The sequence below is a fragment of the Xyrauchen texanus genome, chromosome 46 (assembly GCF_025860055.1).
Source record: "Xyrauchen texanus isolate HMW12.3.18 chromosome 46, RBS_HiC_50CHRs, whole genome shotgun sequence".
Taxonomy (NCBI): domain Eukaryota; kingdom Metazoa; phylum Chordata; class Actinopteri; order Cypriniformes; family Catostomidae; genus Xyrauchen; species Xyrauchen texanus.
Window position 1 is genome coordinate 3,043,023 of NC_068321.1, and position 12,693 is coordinate 3,055,715.

Below are 12,693 nucleotides of genomic sequence, written 5' to 3' on the forward strand. Positions count from 1 at the left end.
ACGTATACTACGAGAACTATATGAATTGTTGTGCAATAATCACTTTGCACCAGTGTTTACCACCCACAAACAGACGGATTGGTGGAACGTTTAATAAAACCCTGAAAAGTATGATTCGTAAGTTCGTACACAAAGATGCTTTTGAAATTGGGAATAAGAATTGGAATGAGTGGCTCGAACCCCTGTTATTTGCAGTTCGAGAGGTCCTGCAAGCCTCCACAGGGTTTTCCCCATTCAAGCTGCTGTACGGGCATCGGCTGCAGGATGCTTGATGCTTGGGAAGCTTGGGAGGGTGGACCTTCAAACAGCAAAAATGAAATTCATTACGTTCTTGATCTTAGAGCAAAACTTCACACTTTGGGTCAATTAACACAGGATAATTTGCTCCAAGTTCAAGAACATTAAAGCCGACTGTAGGACAGGGGTACTCAGCTGTGGGAATTTGCATCGGGAGACAAAGTGCTTGTATTACTCCCAACATCGAGCTGCAAATTACAATGTTTAGGTTATGGCTTGTTTATTCAGATGCTGTCTTTGGTTATAAATTCAGTTGGTTATGGGGGTTATGTAATCACTTGGAGTAATGGGCTATAGATTCAGTTGGGTTTTGTAAAACGCTCCTAAGGTGCATCTTCTGTCACACGTATATTCTGAGGATTTTCAAGCAATATATAAAATGTGTTTTTACTCTGTCTGGACTGAATCATGAGTATTTTCCCTCTGCAAATGTATACAAGCCAGTGAAATAATTATGTTAAAGGATTATGTTTTCATAACATTTGTATTAAAGTCAGAAATGTTGAGAGCAGTATGGATTAGTTTAGAGAGCGTCCTGGGTTTTTGTTGTAGTGTTTTCAGACCGATTTAGGTTATAATGTTATAGATGTTGTTTTATGACAGTGATTTTCAAAGCTACTGCCTTTGCTCTGTTCAGTCAGAAGATATCAATGTCTAATACGTATGTGCCTATGAAAGCACATGAGATTTAATTTCGTGATTTAGCTCCCCTCTGATGTGTTAACAGATGAAGAGTTCATTTCTCAATGTGATCTCATCTTCATCAAAGTCACAAGTACAGTCAAACAAAATGTGCTTAAGCTAATAACACACAAACAGTTATAATATTTCATGTCTTAACTGAACACATCCCATTAAACATTTATAGTGCTGTGGAAAATGTAAGTGAACCCATGGATTTAATAACTTGTCAATCCTCCATTGGCAGCAAAAACGACAACCAAGTGTTTCCAGTAGCTGCAGATTAGACCTGCAAAACATTCAGAAGGAATTCTGGATCATTCTTCCTGACAGAACTGCTTCAGCTCAGCCATATTCTTAGGATATCTGGTGTCAACGACTCTCTTGAGGTCATTCCACATCATCTCTGTTGGGTTAAAATCTGGGCCCTGACTGGTCCACTAAAGTAGATTTTCTTTTTTTGAATACATTCTGTTGTGGATTCAATTCAATGTTTAGGGTCATTGTCCTGCTGCATCACTTAACTTCTACTGAGCTTCAGCGGGCGCACAGTGACCCTGACATTATCCTGTAGGATATCTTGATAAACTTGGGAATTAATTTTTCCCTCAATGATGGCAAGTGGTCCAGGTCCTGAAGCAAAGCAGCCACAAATCATTATGCTCCCTCCACTGTACTTCACTTTTGGGATGATGTTTTCATGTTGGTATGTGGTTCCCTTTTTACACCATACGCACTGCTGTTTGTTCTTCTCAAACAATTCAACCGTAGTTTCATCAGTCCAAGAAACATTTTGCCATTAGCGTTCTGGAGTGTCAAGGTGACCTTTGGCAAACTTCAGACACACAGCAATGTTTTTTTTTGGAAAGCAGCGGCTTCCTTCCTGGTGTCCTGCCCTGGACAAAATGTCTGTTTAATGTTTTCCATATAGTAGACTCATAAACAGAGATGTTAACCAGTTCCACTGATTCCTTCAATCTGTAGCTGTCTCTCTATGGTTCTTTTTTTTTACCTCATTGATCATTCTGCAGTGTGCACTTTGAGTCATCTTGGCTGGACAGCCACTTCTAGGGAGAGTAGCCACAGTAATACATTTCTAACCCTTTCCAGCTTTATGCAAAGCAACAATTCTTGATCGTAGTTCTTCTGAGATCTCTTTTTTTGCGAGGCATGATCCACGTCAGCAGATGCTTCTTGTGAATAGCAATTTTATAAGTCAAAGTAGCTCTAACCCAATCTCTAATCTCGTTTCATTAATTGGATGCTAGGTTTGCCAATTCATGACTCTAATTAGCTTTTGTTGACGTCTTTAAACTAGGGGTTCAATTTTCTTTTTCCACAGCACTATGAATGTTTAATGGGATGAAAGATTATAATTGTTTGTGAGTAGTTAGCTTAAGCACATTTTGCTTTGTCTATACTTATGACTTTGATGAAAATAGGGTTAGATAGGGCTCATTTTATGACCAATGCGGAATAATTAATGCAGAAAACCAGCTAATTCCAAATGGTTCACTTACTTTTTCTTGCCACTGTATATTACTTGGCAAAAGCATTGTTAATTGTTATTATAATTAATAACACATGTAATTACATTTCTTTCTTTCATTCATTTTTCAGAAACCTCTTGGATAGAGACACATTCTCAAAATCTGATCCAAGTAAGTATTTGGCATTATTATTAACACACACTACACTATGAGATGAACATACACTGTTTATCTGAACCCAAACTGAAATGATATCAGTATTCAACTGGACTCAGATCATGATGCAGTTAACACACTCATCAACAGAGCTCTAATCGCTGTAGGGAGCTTCATCAGTGTGCGGTTTTCTGTCTACCTGCCTTAATTATTATCTAATTTTATTAGCTCTCTTGATTATGCATGTAACCCCTGCTGTATGCATTTGTCTAAAAGTGGAAGAGTGTATTGTACATACATCTGAGTTGCTGTGTGCAATTGCTATTGTGTGTAAGTGTGTGAAATCCAGATGTTGTGTTCAGCTGATTACAGTCGCTGACATTCACAGCTTTAATGAACATACACATGCTTTTGACTGCAGGCCTCACATTGTTCATTGTGCTGAATGGCTGATTGCACTGACTACATCTGACACACACACACACACACACACACACACACACACACACACACACACACACACACACACACACACACACACACTTGTAGTGTTTCCATGTTTTATGGGGACTTTCCATAGACATAATGGTTTTTATACTGAACAAACTTTATATTCTATCCCCTAAACCTAACCCTACCCCTAAACCTAAACCTCACAGAAAACTTTCTGCATTTTTACATTTTCAAAAAACATAATTTAGTATGATTTATAAGCTGTTTTCCTCATGGGGACCGACAAAATGTCCCCACAAGGTCAAAAATTTCGGGTTTTACTATCCTTATGGGGACATTTGGTCCTCACAAAGTGATAAATACACGCACACACACACACACACACACACACACACACACACACACACACACACACACACACACACACACAAACACACAAACACATAGAAACAAACACACACACACACACACACACACACACACACACACACACACACACACACACACACACATACAAACACACACACGCACACAAGTTGGTGCAGCTATACTTATGAGGACCAAAAAACGTTGTTCCTTGTGCTTAAATGGTGCTTGTTTAACAAAGCCAGAGTAAAATATTTTTGTCATTCTTGTTACTGTCATACTGTATATTCAGGTCACGGGACAACATGTTCATACTACTCACCTATATACCTAAAGAAAGTCATTTTTACCGGCCGATGAGCATTTTCTTCATCAAATGCAGTGCATAATCTGAGAGAACATGATTTCGGATGTGAATGCAATCCAAAAAACGCTCATAAGATCATGCTGGTAAAACACGAATAAATAAAATGTATGTTCATATATGGTGTCATTTTCTCCTACGAGAAGCACTCAAAATTCATGTTTGCTGTGGATGCAATGTCAGTCAGGGTCACTGGAATGTTATGCTTGAATGCTCAGGAGTGAGCATAACACCAAAAAAAATAAAAAATAGGGGCTGATGAATATAGGCAGTGATCTATTCTTAAACCATTACAATTAACATGTTAATATTGGACCCACTTTATATTAGGTGTCTTTAACCACTATGTGCGTAAACCTTTGATACGATGTACTCATTATGTACATACTGTACATGCTGTTGCATTATATTTACATTTAAAGTACCTGCGTTTAATCTGTAGTTCCACTGTTAACCTTAACCTCTAACACTACCCCAACCCTAACTCCTAACATTGTATTGTATGTATTTTAATGTTAGTAGTAGATAAAGTCACCTAATAATGTGTGACCTTAATTTTACAAAGCAGGAATTAAGAAAAACAAATTGTGTTGGTGGGGGAAAATGTCAATATCAAGGAAATAATGAGCAGCACAGTAATGTGTCTTGTGATGAATAGTTATAATACAAATACACTCACTTAGCACTTTCTTATGAACACCTGTACACCTACTTATTCATGTGATTATCTAATTTGCCCATCATGTGGCAGCAGCTCAATACATAAACTCACACAGATATGGGTCAGAGTTTCAGTTAATGATCACATCAACCATCAGAATGGGAAAAAAATTATCTCAGAGATTTTGAGCATGGCATGTTTGTTGGTGCCAGACGGGTGGGTTTGAGTTTCATGCACAACAGTCTCTACAGTTTACTCAGAATGGTGTCAAAAACAAAAAGCATCTCACTGCCCATTTAAGCCATTTGTTGTTTCATGTGCTCAACTCACTCTCTATGCCTAGTTGTAGCATCCAATCTCCTTAGGCGCCAATAGTATTGAGGCTTCCTTGGTTGGTAACGCACAACCCACACATAGACTGGTCAACCAATACTGTTCTTGCTTGGTTTTTTTAACGTAACTCTCCTCACGTAAACTTGGGACATTTTTCATCGCCAAGGTCATTAGTTTGGTGGTAGTCCATCTCAAATTAATTCTTTACTTCAAATGCATCCATCCCTTTTTTCATGTTTCTAAGATCGAACCAGTTTTACATTCTAATTTGCATCCTACCACACCCGTCCCGCTTCCTCCACATCTAGTTGATGACTCATTGGCATATACAGTTAAGAGGGCAGGCAGAGGGAAAGATGGTTCCAGTACCTGGTTGACTGGGAGAGTTATGTACCTGAGGAGAGATGTTGGATCACGTTTCGGGACATCCTGGACCACGCCCTCATAGATCAGTTCCACCTCGGACAAGGTAATTCTGCTGTCGATGCCAGGAGGCGTCCCTGGGGGGGATTACTTCTCAGCACTTCGTTGTGTCATGTTCTTTGCTAGATTGTTGTTTGGTGTTGGAGTAGCTCACCTCACTCTCTCTGCCAAGTTGGTCCTGTCTCGTGTATCTGTTTTGGTTGCCCGTCTATGCCTACATGTCGAGAGTATGGTTGCCTTCCAGTTTGCTGTACACCTTTTCTCTTCGTCGACATCTCTTCAAAGGAGGATTCCTCAAGAATCTGCTCCTGACTACCACAACACATACACTCGCCTACGAACACACTCATCACGAATTATTGCATACAGATCTGCTTACTGCTCGTTCGGTGTGCCTCATCGACAGACACACCCATCACCTTCTACTGCAGTCGGTCCCGGGATCTCCGCACTTCACCTGAATCTGCTAGTTATAATTTATTGTTAATAAATCCTTTGAACTGTTCCTCTGCTCTTGGGTCTCTTTGTCTCGCCTTTATGACACATATTAGATTTTATAAGTGAAAAAGCTTTTTCTCCACTTCAGTTTGCACGTGTTTGCACAACCAAATAATGGAATTGGAAATATGTACATATATGCCCACTATATACACTATATATTGTTTTTGTCTGACGAGGGCTGTGGCATCATCTTTCCCTGGCTGTTTTTTCCAAACCGTGTTTACGTTTTGCCCTTATGTGTTTCAGGTGCCGCTGGAATGCTGAATCAGCATTTCCATGGTAAATCTGATTGTTTCTATGGGAACGCTGGTCATTACAACCTTTAACTTGCCTTTTGTTTATTTCCCCGCTCACTTAAATGCCCTTGTGTGTCATGTCTGAGGTTGGTTCTTTGTTATCTGGATTTAAGTCTCATTGGGATTAAAGTTTAGGCGATTTTAATGACCATTGCTTTAAGGCATATTCACAACAACTGTTGAACTTAATGCAGAACTGTCATCTTGAAAATGACACCTATAATCTTTGACGAAACATTGGCCTGTTGCGTCCGGCATGGTATAATCACAGAGGCTCGCGACGGGCTATGTTCCCTCATCATTGACATCCGTCACTATTCCAACATTCTGGAGAAAGACTAAAAAACTATTCTGCTGGTGTTACCCTTAATAACTTGTCATCGATTGTCAGTGTGGAGCTCAAATCAACATCATTGGTGACATCAACCTTGATTATCGTTGCATTGTTTAATGTACATTCTGTAAACAACAAGGCTCTCATTGTACCTGATATTATTATGGACAACAACCTGGACATATTGTTTTTAACTGAAACTTGGCACAAAATGATGGTCTTTGTTTTGCTCAGACTACGCCTCCAAGTTTTGGGCTGTTTGATTTTCCTCGACTCTCTAGCAGAGATGGGGGCATCATTGTTCTATACAACCTGAAATATAACATAAGCTCAGTGTCTATATCACAGCCTACTACATTTTAATGCCTTGTTTTGAGTATCTCTGCCCCACAAATTACAGTCATTGCTACAGTTTACAGACCTCCTAAGCCAAATTATGCTTTTTTTGTCTGAGTTTGCTGATTTACTGTCAATGTTGTCTTGGGGGACATTTTATATACACATTGATCAAGAAAATTCTGTCATGGCTAAAGACTTCTTGTCCTTATTGGACTGTCTTAACTTCACACAATATGTAACTGGCCCTACACCAGTGGCGGCTGCTGGTCTTTCAAAGAGGGGAAGCTCATTTTCGGCCTACATTATAAACTTATTTAAAAGTAAATTCTGCCCTACTTGTTTGACTGTTTCATTATGTTTAGTCACTTGAATGCGAGCACCTTCATTGATTGCATGCTCAACCCTGATCCTGCCCATGCAACTTAATCTTGCACATGCACTCACATGTTCATTGCTCTTTTCATGTCTTTTATATGCCCTGTCAAAGTTAGACAGATCTCCAAACCCCACTTTTGACCAAACAACACATCCGTGAGATGGTTTCATCAAGAGGCATGGCCAGCAGTACATTTTATTTGTCACAGCACTTCCAGTCAGCCAGCTAACTTTGTCATACCAGGAGAGCTGAAAAGACCTGTTATTTTTCCCTATTTTTTGCACTAAATCAATCTTAGGTGTTGATCTGCCCTGCTGTTTAATTCTAATTTTTTCCTCGTAAGGAAGACTTTCAAATGGCTTCGCCAAAATCAGGTCGACAATATTAGCACCGTCTGCCATCGTGCGCAGTTTCACCCGTACGACGCTAGTCTAGCCTACTGTATGAATGAATGAACGAACGAACGAACGAACGAACGAACGCTCTAAAACAAAAATATATTAAACTTGGTAAAACTGAAACAAGGAATGTGGTGTATAATTGTATGAAATGTATTATGCAAATTGACTAGCAATTTCAGCCAAACAAATATAAAGAAATAGGTTGCAGCAGTTTGTCTTTCGACTACACTTGAGAAATCCGCGATGGGACTGAGCTGAAATAGCTTCAGTGACTTCTTATAGTACAGATTCGCTGTCAATCAAAAGGAGATGCAGTCTTTCGACAGATCCTCCAATCATCACGCTGAAGCCCGAGTCCGGCAAGCCCACTCCTCATTCACCCCCAGAGACGCTGAGCGTCCGTGGGCGGACATAATCGCAGCATTTATCCAATGACCGCCTATTTTCGAGCACTGAAAAAACTGTTCAGAGCAGCCCCATTGAAGTCAATGGACGCTCGGCTTCAACAGGGAAATGCACTGACGCTACGGGAATGTATGAGAAGTAAATCGAGTCAGCCGACCTGCTATATGTAATGTAGCTGATTCTGAACGAACTCGTCTTCGAGATGAACGTGTTTTAACGCATTTTTAGTCAATAAATTGTTTACACAATAGTACATATTTGACCATTATTTTTTTGACATTATAGGGGAAGCTGAGCTTCCCTTGCAGTCTTAAAGAAATCCCCACTGCCCTACACACTGTAAAGGTCACACATTAGACCTAGTGTGTGCAAATTAATCGTTTGTATATAAGCCTGTTACTGTGGATATTGGCCTCTCTGACCATTTAGATGTTGCTTTACCTTGGAATTGCCGCTTCTATGTTCATCCATGTACAGAATTGTTAAGTTTCAGTAATGGAAATCAATCAACCTACCTGAATTTACAAATGTTGTTGTTTCATCTTTAAGTACTTTATACCCCATCCAATTGGAAAAGCACAATTACTACGGTAAAATAATGCTCTTACTACTCATTAGGATTCCTTTGCCCCCCTAAAGTCACGTAAAATCTTGCATACTTGTTCCACTCCTTGGTACAACGACAATCTGTACTCAATGAAAGCAGATTGTCATAGAATGAAGATAATATGGTGTCTATCTGGCTTGAATAGTTATTATCTGGTTTGGAAAAATTCACTGAGCGACTACAGAGCAGAAATTGAAACCGCTCGATCCTCTTATTTTGCACATAACATTGTGGATAATCAACGAAATCCATCTTTTTCAAACCATAAATTGACTCTTCAAAGTCAATGATGCCAACATCTTTACTGCTTCTCATCAGTTATGTAACACCTTTCTTAATTTTTTCAAAACTTTCTAACATCCGTAAACAAATTCTCTCCTCACCTGCCTTACCTACAACCCACCATTATTTGACCAATTCTTAAGGTACATTTTAATACATTTTGCAGCTTGATCACGCTGCACTTGCTATAGTAGTATCAGGTATGAAAACTACCACTTGCATACTTGATCCTTTACCAACAAATCTATTTATGTCTTTATTTGATTACTTAGTTGATACACTGTGCACAAGTGTCGTTCCAGTTGCATTAAATATTGCAAAATTAAAAAAAGTTGCAAAAAAGCAAACCGTTGCCTTGGATAATCTAAATAATTTCCATCCATTCTCAAATCTTCAATTTTTGGCAAACATTTTAGAGTGTGCCGTTGCCTCTCAGTTGTACAATCATCTCACTGTCGGTAATCTCTTTGATCCATTTCAGTCTGGTTTTCGGAAATTCCACAGTACAGAAACTGCTTTGTTGAAGGTCACCAATGACTTATTAATGGCATCTGATGCAGGATCTCCTTCGATCCTTATCCTCCTTGACCTTAGTGCCACATTTGACACTATTGACCATAATCTTTTACTCCTTGCCTTGAAACTGTCTTTGGTGTTTCTGGGACAGTTTTGAATTGGTTCAAGTCTTACTTTTTTGAGAGTAGACGGTTTGTTATTTTGGGTGAGCACAGGTCTGAGACTGGTCTAATTCACACTGGTGTCCCTTAGGGCTCTATTCTGGGTCCCCTACTTTTCAGCCTCTATTTATCCAGTTCCTAAGATCTCTTGGTCTTACCTATAATTTTTACATGGTTGATACACAAATGTATATATATTTCATACATGGGCAAAACAAAGTTGAAACATTCCCCTCCAAATTTATTTCTGAGATACTGTAAAAATCTGGATGGCCAATCATTTTCTGTTTAAACAGTGACAAGACCGAGGTGATGTTTTTTTGGCACCCATCACTAGCTTCGTAATGCTAGTCCAACACCATTGGTTATTGACGACTGTGTACCGGAGTTTCAGGGAAAACTGAAGAATCTTGGTGTGATCTTTGATTCTTCTTTGACATTTGAACCTCATGTGCAAAATACAGTATTTTATCTCAGAAACATTGCAAAGTTGTGTCCAATGCTATCCTATTCTGTAGCTGAAAAGTTTATCAATACATTTGTATTTTCATGCATCAATTAATATAACGCACTCCTTGCTGGGGTTTCGAAGTCTACCTTAAAAGGAACCCCGATTATTAAGACACAAAGCCCTAAATATGCTACAACTGTTCTCTCCTACAAAAATATATAGTTAGAAATACATAAAATATTTTCGTTAATTAAAAAATCCTCAAAGTGTTTACAGAATTTGAACTACGAAGGCAGCCATTATTTTTGCGCGCGCAATGCATTCTGGGTCGATGACGCATATTGGTTGTGTCGGTTGTGTTCAGAACAGAGAGAGGTGAGCTAATGGCGCTAAGTTTAACTGTAGCTACATCCGAAAAGTGAATATAATGCCACATTGTGCAGCGTTTGGTTGTAATTTCCAGTCCAAAGGCAACAGGGGAGTGATGTAAGCCTCCACTCCTTTCCAAAGGAGAAGAAAATAAGAAAAGAGTGGGAAGTTGCTTGCGGATCGAGTACAACTCCCTAGAGACCCACGGCTGTGTTCCCGTCACTTCAGCCCTGATGCGTTTGAGGCATTTAGTCGGCTAAAAGAGCTCACAGGTGCAGCTAGTTACAAGCTGAAGACTAAAACCAAATGCCGTGCCTTCAATTTTCCCCACAAGAAGCATAGCAAGCGTCCGCGATAGCGAGTGAAAGCCGCTAACAAACGACAAAGGCAAGCGACTGTGGACACTCTACTGCTAGGATGTAAACAACCCGCTCCTGCAGTCGCGGAAGACGAATCATCAGACACTACGCCGATCATGGAGGTAACCGACAATCCACCAGATGCTGTTAATGAATCCACTGTAACGTTAGGCCTACAGTGTTCTCCTAGTATGGTTGATGCAGCAACGCAGACGGATGTTAACCAGTCGGATGCAGCGGTACAGTGGCCAGCTGATGTGGACTACCCGGTAAAAAAGGACCATAGTTACACAAGTAAACATGAAATTGAGATGGGCAAACGTGTACAGGAGGATGACATTGATAACTCCCAGGATCTGTTCCTCTCAGATGATGAACTTGGCGAACAGAGTCAACCACAGTGCAGTCACTTTGATCCGAATACATTGTAAGTTCATCTGAGTTTTCTCAAAGCACCCAGGAATCACAAGCTTCAACCAACACGCATAAAGAAATGAGGGTTTTTCTAGTTTTTGAGGAACAGTTAAACCAATTGCTTCAGCGTTGTTTAAAGTGTGGCTCCCTGATTGTCCAGGAAGAAGTGAAAGAGTTAAAAATTGAAGGATCACAGTTGACACTTGAGATCACATGTGCTAACAACTGTAGTTACAGATGGCAGTCTCAGCCTACTCTGAGTGGGACCAAAGGGACAGGAAACCTGCTTTTAACAGCATCAGTTTTCTTCAGTGGCATCCATTTTGCTAAATTTGAGCGTTTCTGTAGTAACATGAACCTCAAAACAATTAGTGAAGACACATACACATCACTGAGGAAGAAGTTTGTGTTTCCTGTCATTCAAAAAACGTGGATTAAAGAGCAGAGTACAGTGTTATCTACAATGAAATCACAAGAAGTTGTTGTTCTCTGTGGAGATGGCCGGTGTGACTCTCCGGGGCACTCAGCCAAATACTGTATATACACTTTTTTAGATGTACAAAGCCAAAAGGTTGTGGACTTCAAGGTAATTAGCTGCACCCAAGTTTCGAGCTCTAATACCATGGAAATCAAAGGTTTTAAAGAAGCTCTCAAAACCATAGAAGAAAATGGAGTGAAGGTCTCAGCCATCTCAACTGACAGACATCCACAAATCGTCAAAGAAATGAGGGTCAGTAATCCAGAAAAACACCATGAATTTGACCCTTGGCATGTGGCAAAAGGAGTGTCCAAAAAACTGGCAACTGAAGCTAAGAGAAGGGAATGTGAAGGCCTGGGACAGTGGATTCCATCCATTGTAAATCATTTGTGGTGGAGTGCACAAACCTGTGAGGGTAATGCCGAAGTGTTGAAAGAGAAGTGGATATCTGTAATACACCATGTTACCAACCGACACGACTGGCCAGGGAACAGGCACTATCACCAATGTTCTCATGAGCCCCTTGATGAGACGAGCCAGAGAAGCAAACTTTGGTTAAAGCCAGGATCTGAAGCCCATAACGCACTTGTGAAGGTTGTGAAACACAAGCGGCTTTTGAAAGACCTGGATCATCTGACAAAGTGCATCCACACAACAAAACTAGAGGTATGATCAAATACAGGCATATTTAACCCTTGTGCATCAATTAAAAAAAGTTACACATAGCTACATAGAGGACAAAAATGTCCACGTCAAAAAACTGTCATAATTTTAGTCTTGGGAGCACAGACTTAAATTTGGTATAATTTTAAAGAAGACCCATGGCAGATTATTGCTGAAATTATTTATTTGCTTTATTTGATTATTAAATATTAAATATTCCATTCATTATGATGTGGCAGGATGTGACTCACATATTTTAATAGTTTATTTCAAATTCAAATTTGTTTCAGGTGTATCACTCCATGTACCTGAAATACCTCCCAAAGAGAACACATTTTGGATATTATGTGATGATCCATGCCTCCATGCTTGCTGCTCTGGATCATAACAACAATGTGAACAGGGAACAGGTGTGTGAACTGTAATCAATCCTATCCCTTGCAAGCACTATGTGACACTAGGGGTGTAACGATACCCTCATGTCACGATTCGATACATATCACGATACTGAACTCAC

The 12,693-nt window shown here is 39.8% G+C and overlaps 1 protein-coding gene across 1 annotated transcript in view; it reads left to right on the plus strand.

Annotated features, from left to right (window-relative positions):
* LOC127638001 (copine-8-like) overlaps positions 1-12,693 on the plus strand; it is an 88,183-nt gene that overhangs the window by 10,044 nt on the left and 65,446 nt on the right. The window contains exon 2 of the mRNA XM_052119360.1: positions 2,599-2,639. Coding sequence (XP_051975320.1) covers positions 2,599-2,639 — 41 coding nt within the window. The remainder of the gene's footprint in view (positions 1-2,598; positions 2,640-12,693) is intronic.